Source organism: Schistocerca piceifrons, chromosome 7 (assembly GCF_021461385.2).
Source record: "Schistocerca piceifrons isolate TAMUIC-IGC-003096 chromosome 7, iqSchPice1.1, whole genome shotgun sequence".
Classification (NCBI taxonomy): domain Eukaryota; kingdom Metazoa; phylum Arthropoda; class Insecta; order Orthoptera; family Acrididae; genus Schistocerca; species Schistocerca piceifrons.
Window position 1 is genome coordinate 251,838,032 of NC_060144.1, and position 19,084 is coordinate 251,857,115.

The following is a 19,084-nucleotide window of genomic DNA, read 5'->3' on the forward strand; positions in this document are numbered from 1 at the left end:
GGATCCACTGAGTAAAGAAAAGAAATTCAGTGAAGTTTGATTGTGAAATACAGAGCACTTTAACAGTAAGAAATATGTTCACATGTTGGAGTGCAGACATTATCTAGTTAAACTTGCAGTTGGCTTTGTACCATTGAACTGCACAAATTTCTAGTTAAATTCATGTTATTAATCTCTAACACTGTATGAATTCTACCATATATTCATAAACTATGTAGTTTACAGACAAGTGTCCTTAACATTTTGTTGTTTGGCTATCACGATAGGAATACAAGACATTCATTTACAAATTTTTTATGGAGTAAATTTTAGGTTTGAGGAGTCTTATTCACATTTCACGTACACTTGAGTACAAAATCAAGGTGATAAATACCCACTACCATAGAGTAAACAGAATTTGCTACATTTTATGATTATTATATTTACATTGTTTTGTAAGCGTGGCTTGAATGAGGGGGTACTTGCGTTCATAATTGTATTGTCAATGTACAAAGTGTAAGGCAGTGCAGTATCAGACAGTTTTGCCTACCGGTGAATATTCTTCTTGATGTGAGGAAAGCGACAATGATATGTTATTGGTGTTCAAATGAGTTCTAAAAGGACTGCTATGGCCCTGTTGCGTTTAGTTAAAACACAGTGCAGGCAGTTGGGTACTGTACTGAAAAACTTCTGTATCAGGCACGGTAAAGAGTGCATTGAAACAGAGTTAGGTAATCAGGCAGTAGCTTGGTGCAGGCAAAGAGCAGCAACATGAGTGAATATAGTATTAAAGTAGTACAGAGATCGAACAGAAATTTCTATTTATTCGATAAGTACTGTGTTAACATATTTCCGTTGCTACACGCATAACAGACGCTTCAAAGTAGTAACGGATCACGCCACAATAAAATGGCTTATGAATCTGAAGAATCTGACTAACTGCTTGACCCAGTGGCCAATAAAGCGTAGTGAATTTGATTTTGAAGTAATACACTGCTCTGAGAATATTCACAGTAACACCGAAGGCCTCACTCGCAAATTGTGCATGATGGAGCATGTTTTTATTACCGTATACAAATGGCGATAGGTGCAGGGTGCTGGCTCAGACTCTCAGCAGTCCACAATACCAGCATAGTTTCATGCTGATGATGGGGTATTGTATACAAAAACCAAGAGTCGATGACATTTAGTCATACCAGCAAATTAACACAAGATACTGACACAGGCCAATGAGTGTATCTTGCCAGGACATGGAGTTCCTCAAACTAAGGAATGATATCTCGCAGTTGGTGGACACGCAAGAGGCATGTGGAACGATATAGAGAACAGTCTCCCTTGTACACAAAAAGTGCAGCAGTACCATTGAAGAAATTACCAGAGGCTAGCCAACAGTTCTGAACTATTGGTATGGATATTCTTGAGTGCTTTGTGCAAACACCAGCAGTGGATTAACACAATTTATGCATTGTTAACCATCCTTCTTTCTATGTATCTACAGTTGCCGTACCAAATCACAAGTAGAGGCAATAATGCAACCAATGGTTAAACACTGAATCTTGAAGATTAGGGTGCCGGAAACCATGCTAACTGATGGACATACTAATTTTATATTCGATCTGACGAAGCAGCTATACTAGCTCCTGCAGATTCGGAAGTGACAGACAAGAGCACTGTATCTACAAGCTAATGCGAGAACAAAGTGAGTGCACAAGGCCGTAGGTAAAGTGTTAAGTTACTATGTGAATAATTACTTTAGTGACTGGGATGCTCAGCTACAATATCTAGTAACAGATTAAACTCAAAGGTGCATCAGAGTACAGGATTGACGCTCTTCGAGGTTGTCTGTGGGTGGAAGATGAATTATGCTTTCAGTTTATAAAACCACCTCCTGGGGAAATGAGTCAGCCTTCTGCACTTTTGCGAAAAGTTGAGGCTGTACACTATGTGATCAAAAGCATCCGGACACCCCAAAAAACATACATTTTTCATATTAGGTGCATTGTGCTGCCACCTTTTGCCAGGTACTCCATATCAGCGACATCAGTAGATATTAGACATCGTGAGAGAGCAGAATGAAGCACTTTGCGGAAGTCCCAGACTTCGAACGTGATCAGGCGATTTGGTGTCACTTGTGTCATATGTCTTTACTCGAGATTCCCACATTCCTAAACATCCAAAGCTCCAATGTTTCCGATGTGATAGTGAAGTGGAAACGTGAAGTGACAGGTACAGCACAAAAGCGTACAGCCCGACCTCGTCTGTTGACTGACAGAGACCGCCGACAGTTGAAGAGGGTCGTAATGTGTAGTAGGCAGACATCTATCCAGACCATCACAAAGGAATTCCAAACTACATAAGGATCCACTGCAAGTACTATGATAGTTAGGAGGGATGTGAGAAAACTTAGATTTCATGATCAAGCGGCTGCTCATAAGCCACACATCACGCCAGTAAATGCCAAAGGACGCCTCGCTTGGTGTAAAGTGCGTAAACATTGAACAATTGAACAGTGGAAAAACATTGTATGGACTGACGAATCACGGTTCACAATGCGGCGATCCGATGGTAGGGTGTGGGTATGACGAATGCCCGGTGAACGTGATCTGCCAGCGTGTGTAGTGCCAACAGTAAAATTCGGAGGCGGTGGTGTTATGGTGTGGTCGTGTTTTTCATGGAGGGGGCTTGCACCGCTTGTTGTTTTGCGTGGCACTATCGCAGCACAGGTCTACATTGATATTTTAAGCACCTTTTCGCTTCCCACTGTTGAAGAGCAATTCGGGGATGGCGACTGCATCTTTCAACACAGTCGAGCGCAGTTCATAATGCACGGCCTGTGGCGGAGTGGTTACACGACAATAACATCCCTGTAATGGACTGGCCTCCACAGGGTTCTGACCTGAATCCTATAGAACACCTTCGGGATGTTTTGGAACGCCGACTTCGTGCCAAGCCTCACTTACCGACATCTATACCTCTCTTCAGTGCAGCACTCCGTGAAGAATGGGCTGCCATTCCCCAAGAAACCTTCCAGCACCTGACTGAACGTATGCCTGCGAGAATGGAAGATGTCATCAAGGCTAATGGTGGACCATCACTGTATTGAATTCCAGTATTATCGATGGAGGGCGCCACGAATTTGTAAGTCATTTTCAGCCAGGCGTCCTGATACTTTCGATCACATAGTGTACCTGGCGCCAGAGACAGAAGGCAAGAACTGAGGGCTTCGAGCGGCAAGAAGCCGCACAGAAGGGAAAACCGGACTGTCTAAGTTCCTTATCAGACACTGAATGATGTCAACTAACGTTTACATTCTTATGGGTAATACAGGGAAATGTGTTATGTGGTATTAAGGTCCCTATCAGATGATTGCTATGATGTCCACAGTCAAGGCTAAATCGTTTCAGCACATACCATTGCGGTGCACATGGAGGTAGTTTGTCCATTTAAGTGCTCCCCAGAAGCTCTGTCGCAGTTGCTGGCAGTTTCCAGTAAGGTGAGGAAGGAAGTGGTAAGGGGGGAAGGTAAGGCCCAGTAAAATGAACACATTCCACCTACAGCTGCACGTGCTCTTCTGTTTGCTCTGAGGTTGCGGGGTAAGCCATCGCGGTTGTGCGAAGATAGCGAACGTAAATTTCGACCATGGCTACGATACTGAACAACTACTTTTCATTACCGTCTACTCATTGAAAACCCAACCTACCTAAACTCCATCTTGGACTCAAGACGACTTGCATCCGTGGTCCAAATGATAGCAAATCAGAATAACCGAATTACAACGGAACAGCTATTTACATACGTAAGGCAACCCCGCAGAGAGCATCAACACTGACTCATTATGTTAGGAACTTATACCTGGGCTATCTGTAAAGGAAGGTCCGATTGGTCATGAAATGGAAACCACACTGAAAATCTAAAGTGTTTCATTTGTAACAGTTTGCTACACCTTCCAGCTATTTCTCTACATAGCTGCCGCTCCGACTTAGACATCTGTCGAAGCGTTGTACCAACTTTAAATACCCTCGTCATAGAAGGCAGCCGCCTGTGCTTTCCGCCACTCCTCTACGCTGGTCTAATTTTCGTTGTCGGTGACAAATTGTTGTCTTCAAGCCAGCGGTTCATGTGACAAAGATGAACATCAGAGGGAGCCTAGTTGTACGGTGGCTATCAAACACTTCCCATCGAAAACGCTGCTAGGGCGTTCCCTTGTCCTGCAGTGTGCGGCGGAGAATTGTCATGAACAGGGAAATACGTGATACGTACATGGGCTGTATGAAATCAGGTGAAACCTCTCAACAGGCACCCGTACTTGGCGGGTCTCACTATAGTTCTAGGCACCTTTATGTGTTCACTGCGTGCTCAGAACTGAAAAGAGCGACATGACGCCATCGACAGACATACTATAGACTCTGTCCAACATATTGTGCAAAGCTTGATTGGATTTTCAATGTCGTTCCCATTCCGCGACGTATTAGAAATTACTTTCCGAATTGCACCTTTATATCAGCTACACTGTTAGCCTTGATAGCAGCTGTTTGTTACTACCACAACAGAGTCACGAATTACGCCCTTAACATCCTTTCATCTGCAGGCCTATACTGACAATGTCAGCAGTCACAAAGAAGAGGCACAGCAACTGAAAAGTTCCAAGTATAAAACTCGAACTCGGAACCTTTGCCTTTAGGAGCGGGAGTCGTGCTTTGTTAGCTCAGTTGGAAGATCACTTGCCCGCAAAATGCAAAGGTCCCGAGTTCGAGTCTCGGTCCGGCTCACAGTTTTAATTTGCCAGGAAGTTTCATATCATCGCACACTCCTCTGCAGAGTGAAAATTTCATTCAAACTCCAAGTATGTCTCCGTTCAAGTTTAACAGTGCAACCAATGTAAATAGGAAACTACAAGCCCGATGAAAATACGAAAAGTAAAGTAGCGGTTCAGTCACAGAATGGAATTTGGAGGACTGTAAATTTAAGAGAGGTGAGGAATGCAGTGCTACAGGCTGGAGCAAGCACTCGTCACTATAATGACGCTGCTTACAGTAACCAACTAGCACAGCATTTCACCATCACACCTGCGTCATTACGTCGGCATGACTACTCGCTCGGTGATTAATGGTGTTACCGAAGTCCTGGGTACTTTGGTAGTGTTGCAGCAAGGGGACCATGCCACTTGGGGAGCCTACTTACAAAGATGATTGACCCTGGAATGCATAAATATTGAACATCCAACTGGCAAGAGATGTCGAATTGCTCACAGAGGGGGAAGTGGGGTATCACTGTGAAGCTAAGAAGGTATTGTCTCTCATCAGGCCTCCGCGGGAACAGCCATCCCTGTCGCCATCCTATGGGACCGCCTGCCTTGAGGTGTTCAGCCTCAGCATCAATGTGCCAAGGTTCGAACTGAGACTTTCTCAGCCGCCGATCAAGAGGGTGTTCACCGTGAGCAGGAGCTGCCAGTCAAACTCCAAGGCCGCCATGACTGGAGCAGTCTCCTACCGCACTTCGTTAGCAGCACATTAGTGACTGACCACAGGTCCAGAACTTGATGCAGCTCTGCCGCTGGCCGAGAATATCTATCACTCAAAGTCGCTCTGCTTCTGAGCCATACTGAGCTTGGCAGCCGCAGCTGACTACATCACAGTGCATAGCCGCCTAAGAAAGTGAATTCGACGCCCTCTCCACGCCTCCTAGATGTGGGAACCGGATCTCCAGATGCGCACCGAACCAAGTAAATGAATCAACTATTACTAAGCCAAATGTGATTGGACTTGCCCTCGCCTACCCACTAGAGAACCTCCGGGCCCTACTGTTTGTTGCGTTGTAGCGGTCCTATTTGCGGTGTTGTGCCTTCACCTTCCCCCGACCTTTGATTTGACTGACCTAGAGAGACGTAAATCAGTCTCGATCAGCCTTTCCAAAAATAGAAAGACCCACTTAGAATTTTTACTTGAAGGTCAAATTTTGAATTGCGAGTGCTTTGAGTCACGTTTGCAACTTTTGCTGCTGCGCATCTTTTGTGTTCGATCAGAGTTGCATTGGACTAAAAGTGCTTAAGAACCATGTAATTCTTGTCGAATACGCATCATGCTCTCTTATTTTGGCAACTGCTGAATCCTTTTTGTTCTCTCAAGGAAATGTAAACAATCTCAAGGTGTATTTTTGTTCAGTTGATTCAACAACGGGCCTTCGAAGAGAATTTCGAGTAACATTTATTACGAAGGTGAGGAAAGACATTTTATTTGTATCTTTCCCTACTGTGTTTTTCATAATAATTGACCACCTTATTAAATACATCGTTTTCTTCAAGACTATGATAAATCTGGTGACGCTGGATAACGAGTATCTCAGCTGTAGATTATTTTTTTAGCTAAGAATTTATTTTTATATTAATTTTCAGCTCAGCTGTGTTTGTTTCATTTGCAATTGATTTCGAAGCTTTTTATGACCTGAACTGCTAGCAGCTAGGCGCAGTTGTCGAAATAAAATTCACTGGCAAGTGGACTATAAATTAGCACATGCTGTGATACAGCAGCAGCGCAAACTGGCGGGAGTATTTCACTTCGACAACTGTGCCCACGTGCCTCAAGTTGAAGCCGCAAGAAGTTTCGAAACCGACTGAAAATAAAAACGGAAAAAAGGGGTAAACAATGAATGTGTTCGCTTTTAGAGGTACTTAAATGCTGTAATAAAAGACGTACGTCTGAAGTAACGAATTTCTTCCGGGGTGAAACGCGGCAGACGCGACCGTTTTCTTCCTTCTAGTTTGCTGTTCCTGTCGACTCTCTCTCGGACCACCCTCGGGTAATCTCCTTCCTCGGAGTAAATGGCGTGCAGCCACAGACCAATCTGTGAAAACAAAAAAATCCAAAGAATTATGCTCAAAATCTTCGTAAGAGAGTGTAATATATAAATCATTGAATGTTGTACAACATCCCCTTTGCGAAATATTCCTTACATTCTGCGAATTACATATGATGGCTAACCACTAAATAGCCTCCGTTGGGCTGTAAATGAAATACTGGAATATCTCAGGAAAATTTGTTGCAAGAATATTTAAACCATACCTTTGCATTACTTTTGTACATAATCACCATTGATAGTTAAGCATTTATCATGTCTCTAACTCGATGTGAAATTCATTCAACATAAAATTCTGCCGCGTGAATTGCAGCCAGCCTGGGACACTATTTTGAAGTTTCTTATTGGAGTCGAAGAACTGGGTGCCAAGCCTCTTTTTCAAGTTCCCGAAGAGGTGGAAATCACTTGGAGTCAACTGTGGACTATAGGGCAGATGTTAAAAAATATCACATATGAAACGATTCAAAAATCCTTCTGTCCGCCGTGCAGAGTGTGGAAGTGCATAAATATGACACTGGCAATGAAGAGGTCGCTTCGCTTTTTTTTGATTGGCGCTTCTCAGTTTTCTGACTGTTACAGAGTAGACCTCAGAGTTCGTTAACCTTGCGTATTCTAAAAAATGAATAAACAAGACTCCCTTAATGTCCCAAAAATAGTAACCGTAGCTTTTCTTCTGGCCGACAGAAGTTGTTTTTCCCTCTAGGTTGTATTACCTCACACCATTGAACACTGATGTTTTGTCTCCATATCCTGTCACCAGCCACTATTTTTCCCAGTAGGTTCTTTCCTCTAGCGTTGTAACGAAACAGAAAACGGTAATCCGCTTAATTTTGTAGCTCTCTTTGGAAAGCAAAGAGCACAAATACAGGGTATTGATAACGATCTATATCTGGGTGACTGCTCGTTGTCGAATAACTTTTCAAAACGTTCTTTCTGTTACACGATAGGTGTATGTATGAGCATTGTCATGCTGAAAAGACGCATCTCCCTGACGTCTCAGGACCGCAAGAAAATTGGCAGAACTTACACAGGGTGTTCCGAAACTATTCGTTCAAATTAATAGAGGAGGTAGAGGACATCAAAACAAATATATTTAGTTATAATACATTTGGGTCCTGACATCTGTTTCTGTTGCTAGGTACAATGTACACGAAGGTTGGTTAGCATGCTAACTGCAGCAGTGGCATTCGCAGTAACTGCTCGAATGCGCGACCATTGGCCTGTATGCACGCAGTATATCGTCGAACTATTGATTGTCCTGTCCGTTCGAAGATTTCTTCACCTCCGCAGTGGTTCCAGCAGTGAAGCGAATTCTAACGGCGATGTCTTCTTCTTTTTCCGCAACAGTTTCAGGCACCGACTGCTCCATATTCCCCCAGGGGAAGAAATCCAGACACAGGAGGTCAGGTGACCTGGGTGGCCAGGCTACTGAACGAGTTCGGCCGATACACCGAGTCCCAAACGTGGCTGTCAGATGATTCTTCTAATCAATGGTGAAATGGACTGGTGCCCCATTGTACTGGCGGAATCTTTGTATAACATTCAGAGGTGCATCCTCCAGAAATTCTGGCAGCATATGCTCCACGATGATGCAGTATCTCCTGAGGCGGAATGGAAGAATGTATGGTCCAATCAACACATCACCATTGTTGTTACAAGGTGGTGTTACTTACGAATGAATAGGTGTGTTTCCAAGCAGGCCTCAGAGCCAACGATTCTTACAAAGAGCAGTGTGAATGTCAGTATACATTTCCAGTCAGTGAAACCGACAAAATAGCTTGCGTCAGCACTTTTGACAAAATGTTCCCTAACATTACAACTTGACTTCAGAAACCAAATGTTCCATATCGAATTATATTTGTTTTGATGTTATCTACCTCCTGTATTGATAGTTACGGATCTCCTTGTATATCCTGCAGTGTTCAGTGCTCACTCCACGAACACCAGAGTTGTACGGTTACTACAAACTATGGCTCTACGCCCCGATGCACCTTGCGTTAGAACTTCAGACTGACTATCCATTAACCTTGAATAAATTGGTACAGCTTCTAAATTCTTTTGTTAATCATCCTGTATAATACTTCAAGAAATTTCTGTTCTCAAGATAAGGTGTAACAGTTTTGACTCTCCGACAGTAAACTGACAGCGACCGCAATATTGTGTGAACAGGAAAGCATCGGCTAGATACCGCCGCCAGGAAAAATTTTTGCTCTAAGATGAAAATTGGGTGCTCAGTAAATAGTACTCACTTTAAACTGCAACGTTCGCTCGGCTGCCTCCACGTCTTCTGTAGAATTGGTCTTGGCCTGTTGCCATTCGCAGTTGAGTGCTATGCCGACTTGCCCTGCAATGAAAATCACTAGTGTTTTATGACCGTTCTTGCAGTGACGACACTTACCCAACCCATGACTCTACAGGGCGAAAATTATTTAAATCGACAAATCCAGGAGGTTGGATGGGACAATGAAAACCCTTTTTCTACCAAGACACAACAACGTTAACACAACATAATTACTTCATTTACAGTAGTGACTGCAAAAGGCCTCCATTGATTTGTAAGCATAGGGTCATGTTGCGTCCTTAATTCTTACAGCTGTTGCTACTACCTGGGCAACCAGATCCTCTTCTGATTCAACAGTGGTTTTGTGAACAACGTTGGACACCTCTCGTCCAGAGATGTCAAATCAGGGAATAGATTACGTCATGGTACCACCACTGTCAATCCAGCAATTTCTGGAAATTGTCGGTTTAAGACTAGGCCCACAGGAGGACTGAATGTGCCGGCGCCTCGTCATATTGGAACATATTGGAAACGCGTGCGCTGTCTTGTAGCGTCATCCAGCAACTCTGGCAATGCTCTGCCGAGGAACTGTAATAATACCTGTCATATAATGGTCAAGGCAGTCACCAACACATCTGCCCACACATTCATGTAACCCCCCCCCCGCCTGTCGGAGGTTCGAGTCCACCCCTCTGGCGTGGGTGTGTATGTTGTCCATAGCTTAAGATAGTTTAAGTTAGATTAAGTAGTGTGGAGGATTAGAGACCGATGACCTCAGCAGTTTGGTCACATAAGACCTTACCACAAGTTTCCAATTTTACATTCATGTAGAACAGTATTGATGAGTGCGAGTAAATGTGGCATGGGGATTAACCTCACTGAAAACCTGCGAATTGTGGATGTTGAAGAACCCATCACACCTGAATACTGCTTCGTCTGCAAACAGCACAGCGGACGGAAAGCATTTTACATTGTTCCAGCTACCACTGCGGAAACTGCGCTATGAGTAGATACTCCTCTACATATTGTACACACGCTGTAAGTGAAATGGATTAACGGTTGCTCAAGAATGAGTTTATTACATGTGCCTGATTCGTCCCCATGTCATCCGCAATAGCATGATTGCTGAGAGCTATTATGCCCTTTAACGGACTAAAAAATGCTCACAAGTAACTCTGACGTGAGATAAAATTGGAAAATTGTGGTAAGCTTCTATGGGACCAAACTGATGAGGTCATCGGTCCCTATGAGATAAAAGTTTTTGTTTTGGTGCCCAGTGGAACCACCCACATTTTGTCGGTTTAAATAATATTCACCCTGTATGCGAGTGAGTCCCGCTTGCAGGAGCTCCTAAAATATAAAGTTATGCGTCCATACACGTTTATGTTTCTTAAACACTGTTCTAATTCTTAGATATTTTATTATATTCTTTTATCTGTTAATCTGTCATGATGATATCCTGAATTTCGATGTGGAAAGTAAAATAGAGGTTCGATCACAGAATGGATTTCAGAGAACTACATACTTAAAATAGGAGAGGAATGTAGTTGCACATACGACCAGTGTAAGCACTCGTAGCATAATCACGATGCCTACAGCAATCAGCCGTCCGCAGCTCGTGGTCGTGTAGCGTTCTCGCTTCCCGCGCCCGGGTTCGATTCCCGGCGGGGTCAGGGATTTTCTCTGCCTCGTGATGACTGGGTGTTGTGTGATGTCCTTAGGTTAGTTAGGTTTAAGTAGTTCTAAGTTCTAGGGGACTGATGACCATAGATTTTAAGTCCCATAGTGCTCAGAGCCAGCAATCAGCTAGCGCATCTGGCTATCACAGTTGCCTCGGTGTACTGGCACGCCTACTCGGTCGGTGATGAATTTTTTTTACCAAAATAAAGGACACTTTGGTAGGATTGTGGCAAGGGGACTACACGAGACCCATGGTGTCTACTTTGAAACACGTTCGACCTTGCATTGTATAAATACTGGACAACCTGCTGGCAGGGGGCATTGAATCAGTGACCACTGTGCAGCAAGTTACCACTCTGAAGCCAAGGGGGCATTTTCGCTCACCTGTCACCTACAAAAGCAGACATATCTGTCGCTGGGCTTACCTAAATGCCCTCAACCGAGGGAAACATTAGCGTGCTGTAGACATTGTCACACGATACAATCCGTTTTGCCCACTAATGGAGTTGTGGGCACTGAGTGTCCGTCGCATACCGAGGAGCATAAAACAGCGTCACACGAACGATGGTAGCTGCTATCCCCTCTTTTGCATCACAGTGCAAGGTTTTGAGAAGGGGCTGTAATGTGCACTAAATCTGAGTAGTGTTCCGTGCACTGTAAAGACTCGTTGTCCAGTCACAGTAATTTTTCTCTTCAGCAATAAATTTAGCATCGCTGGTACTAATGGTTACGAAATACCAACTGAGAAAATAAAAATTTCATGTCACGGTTTTTAAAGTAGAAACTTATAATCAGCGGACGGTTAGGAAGAAGTGGTGTAAGAACTGCTCTTCAGTAAAACATCAGGCCGGTAATAGGGTAACGGTTAATCGGCGTCGAGTTACAACAGTACAAAAGCAATTTTCTATTCAGGTTAGTTTAGTTCACAACTAAATTACGTTTTTTACATTATTTATTTTGTCACCTGAAGATGGTCAGAAGACTCTGAACCGTAATATTGTGGCAGGAAGTTGCAAACATCCGGCAGTTGGCCCGAAATTATGTGGAACTATTTATTTTATTATTTCAGTCTGAAGAGTGGTTTGATGCAGCTCCCCACACTAGTCTTTCCTGTGCAAACAATTTCACCTCTACACAACTCCTGCAACCTTCATCCATTTGGTCGTGCTTTCTGTAATTAAGCCTGGGTGTCCTTCTGCAGTTTTTAACATCAGGATGTGTCTGCTCTACCGGAGATCTTCGCAAAAACCATTGGCAACCCTTCGGGAACCTTGGGCGGACGTGAAGCCTAATGGCCCCTGCACGCCTCAGCGTCATGAAATCGCTCTGTCGCGGTAACTGTTGGACACCAGGCGGCGTTACCACTGCTAGCAGACGCCGCCACTTCCAACGGACCTATTCGCGTCTGCCACACACTTGACCTGAAAATAGTACCGCGTGTCTTCCGCCGCCGGCCGCTATAAGGGCAAGTGCCAGAGTTGCACAGGTTCCCTGCACAAACTCTGTCCTCATCAAATCTTATCTCCATCTTTCCACACTGATCTCCTACAGAAACTTCCCCACATTACCTTTGGCTCACATGCGTCCCTCACCCCTTTCCATGCCTCCTCCTCTCCTCGTCAGCCCCAGCCCCTCGTCGTTTGCTGACCCTCACTGCTGTGATATCAAAACAGAGCCCTGTGGTCACGAAGGTGGAGCTGTTGGTGGAACTGAATGCCACCCCACCCTGGAAATCCGCTCGGCCCCTCCATATCTACAACAACTCCGGCGCTACCTACCACATGCCTGTATTTACTGGGACTGCCTCCTCCATAGATCACCTCCTCACTCAGGGAGCCCTGATTTTCAACCGTCGCCACCCCACATACAATACCCCCCCCCCCCCCACCACCTGTCCCCACTGTAAAGCCTCCCACTTCCTTAAACTGTGTCCTAAACTCGCCCCCCCCCCTTCTTCCTGCAACACTTGCAATGAGCCCCACTCCACCTACTCCTCAAAATGCAAAGCCAAACCCCCTCCCATCAACCAAGAGCTCACAGTTCTCGTGTGCCCCATCCACCCCAACAATTCCCTCCGCCATCCCCCTACAGCTGAAGACATCATCTGGTTCCTGAGCATCGTCTTCCAGAATATCCACCCCTTCCTACCCTGTCCCAGCACCAGGTCAACTCCTTCATCCTTAACGAAACCTTCCACCAGCCTAAACATGTTGTCCACAACTCTCCCTATCTCCTTCACCACACCAACAACCCCCATCTTCTCGCAGGAGGTGGGGTCGCTGCTGGCCACCTCAAGCATATCCCTGTCTAGTCACAACCCCTGCTCAGTGACCCAACCAAACACATTCTCCTCGGCGTCTTCCCCCCCCCCCCCCCCCATCGCCTGTGCCACTGTTTATGTCCATCCTGCAGCTCCTCTCCCCATGTTGAGCATACCTTCTCACCCTATGTGATTGCCACTGACCTCAACATCCACAGCTGTGACCCTGCCACCCTTCGGCGGTGGCATCAGTTCCTCGCCACCTTCCACAGTGACCTTGTCACACCTGTCCCAAAAGTGACTTCCCCCAAACTTCTTGGTCGCATCGCTGTGGACGTCCACAGCCCCATTGGTAGTAACCACCTACCCAACCTTCTCACCATCTCCTCAGCCCATCGCTCCCCTCCTGCCCCTCCAAAGTTTGTCCATGACTACCACCGCACTGACTGGGATGCCTACTGGGAATCCATTGCCTCACACGTCAAAAGTCACCTCCTTACGTTTCGCCATCTCGCTAACATAACCCATCCCTCTTCCTTCCGCCAGAAGACGATCACTGACGCCTTGGAGGCCCACATTCCTACCAAACTCATCCACCCTCACTGCCCAACCCTTCTTCCCCAAGCCATCCTTCTCTCCATGAATCCTGCAGGCTCTACCACTCCTTCCTCTGCATTCGTGACCAGGATACACTCCTCCACCACCATCAATTACAATGACACATCCACAACCTCATGACAGCAAAGAAACGCCAGGACTGGCGCCAGACATGTACATGCGTCAACCCTGCCCCTCCTGTCAACTCCTCCAGGTACTGGTCTGCCTTCCACCGCCTTACTGGTGGCCATCCCACTCCACATTACCCTCTTCTCCACGACAAGCGCCCCTTCCCTGACAATCTCAGTAAGGCTAACCATTTTGCTTTCCACATCTCTGAGGGTTTCTCCATTCTTGACGATCCCCATTTTGATTACTCCCTCTTCCCCACCGTCCTTGAATGCAATGATGCATCTGTCCCGCCACTCGTCCTTAGCTTGTGGTACTTGGATCAGTTATCCCCCTCAGACATAAACACTCCCATTACCGCACACGACATCAAACTAGCTCTTCACTCCAAATGCAACACCACCCCTGCTCATGACGATGTCACCTACCGCCACCTGAAAGAATCCCCCCTTCCTTCCTGGCTGCCCTTGTTACCCTGTATAACATCCTCGTCTCCACCGAATTTTACCCTGACCTGTGGAAGATTTCCTGTGTCCTACTGTTCCCTAAAACCAACAAACCCCCTTCTGATATTTATTTATTTATTAACACGTCAGGTTCCGTAGGACCAAATTAGGAGCAAACATCTAAGGTCATGGAAAGTATCAGTACATGAAATTACAACATAAAAGTAATAACTGATAAAAATAAAATGTTTATGAACCCGAAAAAAGTCACTCCATAAGTTTAAGTAAACGCAGTCAACAATACAGTAAGAATCAGCTTAATTTTTCAAGCAACTCCTCGGCAGAATAAAGGGAGTGACCCATGAGGAAACTCTTCAGTCTCGATTTGAAAGCGCGTGGATTATTGCTAAGATTTTTGAATTTGATTGGTAGCTTATTGAAAATGGATGCAGCAGTATACTGTACACCTTTCTGCACAAGAGTTAAGGAAGTCCGATCTAAATGCAGGTTTGATTTCTGCCTAGTATCACCTGAATGAAAGCTGCTTATTCCTGGGAATAAGTTAATATTGTTAACAAGAAATGGCAGTAAGGAATATTTATACTTAACATCATATACAACCGTTCGCTCGAAGTTAAGGAAGTCCGATCTAAATGCAGGTTTGATTTCTGCCTAGTATCACCTGAATGAAAGCTGCTTATTCCTGGGAATAAGTTAATATTGTTAACAAGAAATGGCAGTAAGGAATATTTATACTTAACATCATATACAACCGTTCGCTCGACGAAAGATCCGTACCCAAAGAATGGAAAGTTGCACAGGTCACGCCAATAGTCAAGAAATGTAGTGGGAGTAATCCACTTAATTACAGGCCCATATCATTAACGTTGATATGCAGCAGGATTTTGGAACATATATTGTGTTCGAACATTATGAATTACATCGAAGAAAATCTTCTATTGACACATAGTCACCGCGGGTTTAGAAAACACCGTTTTTGTGAAACACAACCAGCTCTTTAGTCGAATGAAGTGTTGAGTGCTACTGACAAGGGATTTCAGATCGATTCCGTATTTCCGGATTTCTGGAAGGCTTTTGACACTGTACCACACAAGCGGCTTGTAGTGAAATTGTTTGCTTACGGAATATAGTCTCAGTTATGTGACTAGATTTGTGTTTTCATTTCGGAGAGGACATTAACAGAAAGTCATCGAGTAAAACGGAAGTGATTTCTGGCGTTCCTTATGTATATAAACAATTTGGGAGACAACCTGAGCAGATGTTGTTTATCGACTAATAAAGTCATCAGAAGGTCAAACCAAATTGCAAAACGAATTAGAAAAGATATCTGAATTGGGCGAAAATTGGCAGTTGACCCTAAATAACGAAAAGTGTGAGGTCATCCACCTGAGTGCTAAAAGGAATTCGTTAAACTTCGGTGGCACGATAAATCAGACAAATCTAAAGGCCGTAATTCAACTAAATACATAGGAATTACAATTACAAACAACTTAAATTGGAAGGAACACATAGAAAATGTTGTGGGTAAGGCTGACCAAAGACTGCGTTTTTTTTGGCAGGACACTTAGAAAATGTAACAGATCTACTAAGGACATTGCCTACACTACGCTTGTCCGACCTATCTTAGAATACTGCTTCACGGTGTGCGATTCTTACGAGATAGGACTGATGGAAAACATCGAAAAAGTTCAAAGAGGGGCAGCGCGTTTTCTATTATCGCGAAATATGTGAGAGAGTGTCACCGAAACGTTACAGGATTCGGGGTGGACGTCATTAAAAGAAAGGCGTTTTTCGTTGCGACGGAATCTTCTCACAAAGTTCCAGTCAACAGTTTTCTCCTCCTAGGATAAACTATCACCATGATAAAATACGGGAAATGAGAACTCGTACGGAAAGATATAGGTGTTCGTTCTTCACACGCACTATACAAGATTGGAATAATAGAGAATTGTGAAGGTGGTTCGATGAACTCTCTGCCAGGCACTTAAATGTGATTTGCGGAGTATCCATGTAGATGTAGATATATTGAGAGGCCAATGTTAAAACACCCAGACTCCTGAGTGGGGTCAACAAGAGGCTCGTGAACTTACATCATGCATTGCCCAAACCGACTGTTTCTGAGCCAAAAATATCCTTTTACAATGGGAAGAGTTACCCCAAAACATAATACCACACAACATAAGCGAATGAAAATAAGCAAAGTGGACTAATTTCAGTGTCGAACTGTCACTCGCTTCAGATATAATTCGAATAGTAAAAATGGCAGCATTAAGTCTTTGAAGAAGATCTTGAACATGGGCTTTCCACGAGAGTTTACTAACTATCTCAACACCTAGAAATTTGAACTGTTCAGTTTCACTAATCATATGCCCATTCTGTGAAATTAAAACGTCAGGTTTTGTTGAATTGTGTGTTATAAACTACAAAAACTGAGTCTTACTGTGATTTAGCATTAGTTCGCTTTCTACAAGCCATGAAGTTAGGTCATGAACTGCACTATTTGAAATCGAGCCAATGTTGCACACAACATCCCTTACTACCAAGCTAGTGTCGTCAGGAAACAGAAATATTTTAGAGTTAGCCGTAATACTAGAGGGCATATCATTTATATAAATAAGGAACAGAAGTGGCCGCAACATTGATCCCTGGGGCAACTCTCTCTCTCTCTCTCTCTCTCTCTCTCTCTCCCCCCCCCCCCCCCCCCCGCTCCTCCCTCCCACTTGAATGTAACCCACTCAGACCCCACATCACAGCCATTTTCAACATTGCGAATAACGACATTTTGCTGTCTGTTGCTAAAGTAAGAGGTGAATCAATAGTGAGCTACTCTCTGTATTCTGTAATGGTCCAAATTCTGGAGCAATATTTTATGATCAACACAATCAAAGGCCTTAGTTAAATCAAAAAATGTGCCTGGCGTTCGCAACCTTTTGTTTAACCCATCCAGTACCTCACAAAGAAAAGAAAATATAGCATTTTAAGTTATTAAACGACTTCTAAAGCCGACCTGTACATTTGACAGCAAATTGTGTGATATAAAACATCGACCATGTGCTGCTGACCAGACACCTCCTTCACAACTGACCATATCGTTTTAATTTTATCCTGTGAATTAGCTATTCTATTTGCATACCACATACTCTTTGCATTCCTAATAACATTTTTAAGCACCTTACAATACTATTTGTAATGGGTTACTGTAGCTTGATTGCGACTACTTCTAACATTTTGATATAATTCCTGCTTATCCTACTAGACAGCCACCCAGGCTGCCTATTACTGGCGCCGGCCGATGTGGCCGAGCGGTTCTAGGCGCTTCAGTCCAGAACTGCGCAACTACTACGGTCGCTGGTTTGAATCCTGCGTCGGGCATGGATGTGTGTGATGTCCTTGGATTAGTTAGCTTTAAGTAATTATAAGTGCTAGGGGACTTATGACCTCAGATGTTAAGTTCAATAGTGCTCAGAGCCATTTGAACAATTTTTTTATTACTGCTTAGTATCCTGTTTAGAACATCTTAATGGAAAGCAATTCTCAAAGAGCATGAGAAATGTGTTAAGGAGAGCATTATTTTTATCATCTATGTTATCAGCACTATAAATATCCTGCCACTTTTGTTCCTTGACAAGGTCTAAAAAACTCTCTATTGCTGTTGGATTAACTTTCCTACACAGTGTGTTATTACATGACATTTGTTTGAGTACAAAAGCCTTTTAGGGTTAAAATTTGTGCGTTATAGTCTGAAAGACCATTCACCCATTTACTAACAGAATGCCCATCTAGTAATGAAGAATGAATAAAAATATTGTCTATGGCTGTGCTACTGTTCCCGTGCACCCTGGTTGTAAAAGACACAGTCTGCAAGAGTTCATATGAATGTAGGAGATCTACCAACATCCTTTTTCTTCCACCATTATATACAAAATTTATACTGGATTCACCACATTAAGCCTATTTCTGGTATTTCCTACAAAGTGAATCAAGAACCCTCTGTAGATTGAGCAGAAATGCTCTGAAATTAGAGTCAGGGGACCTATAAACAACAACAATTAGGTGTTTAGTTTCACTAAATTCAACTGCCCCTGCACAACATCCAAATATCTGTTCAATGGAGTGTCGTGATACGTCTATGGACTCAAATGGAATATTGTTCCTTATGTACATAGCCACTCCCCCACCCCCCTAGGAACTCCTTGAAAAACAGCCAGCTGAGCTGTATTTTGGTAAAGGAAGCCTCTGAAATGTCGAATTATTTAAGTGGTGCTCCAACATATCTATAATTTCAGAGTCAATATCTATAAGCAGTTCACTAACTTTACCTCTAATACCTCTTACATTTTGATGAAATATGCTATATCCTTCTCTACTTCGAAACATGACGTTCTCTGAAGGTGAGCCTTTAGTTAGAGGGTCTTCCTTTAAGCAGGTACACCTATCAGCTGACTTCGATCTACAAAAAGCACCAACTACTACGGGAATTTTTCCATGAGTGATCCCACCAGCACCCACTACACTGTCATCTATAAGCTTTGCCAGTCTCCTCATTCCGTACCTATTCAAATGTTCAAATGTGTGTGAAATCTTATGGGACTTAACTGCTAAGGTCATCAGTCCCTAAGCTGACACACTACTTAACCTAAATTATCCTAAGGACAAACACACACACCCATGTCTGAGGGAGGACTCCAACCTCCTGCGGGACCAGCCGCACAGTCCATGACTGCAGCGCCTTAGACCACTCGGCTAATCCTGTACCTATTGAGGTGCAGTCCATGCCTAGTGAATCACAATATACTGATAGAGCCAACTGGCACCACTGAAATGTGACACATGCCCTCT

General features: G+C 43.9%; 1 protein-coding gene across 1 annotated transcript in view; it reads right to left on the bottom strand.

Annotated features, from left to right (window-relative positions):
• LOC124804948 (lactase-phlorizin hydrolase-like) overlaps nt 1-19,084 on the bottom strand; it is a 146,935-nt gene that overhangs the window by 81,012 nt on the left and 46,839 nt on the right. Inside the window, exons 4-5 of the mRNA XM_047265334.1 lie at nt 9,081-9,175; nt 6,672-6,819 (exon numbers count right to left, since the gene is read on the bottom strand). Of these exons, the coding sequence (XP_047121290.1) occupies nt 6,672-6,819; nt 9,081-9,175 (243 nt within the window). The remainder of the gene's footprint in view (nt 1-6,671; nt 6,820-9,080; nt 9,176-19,084) is intronic.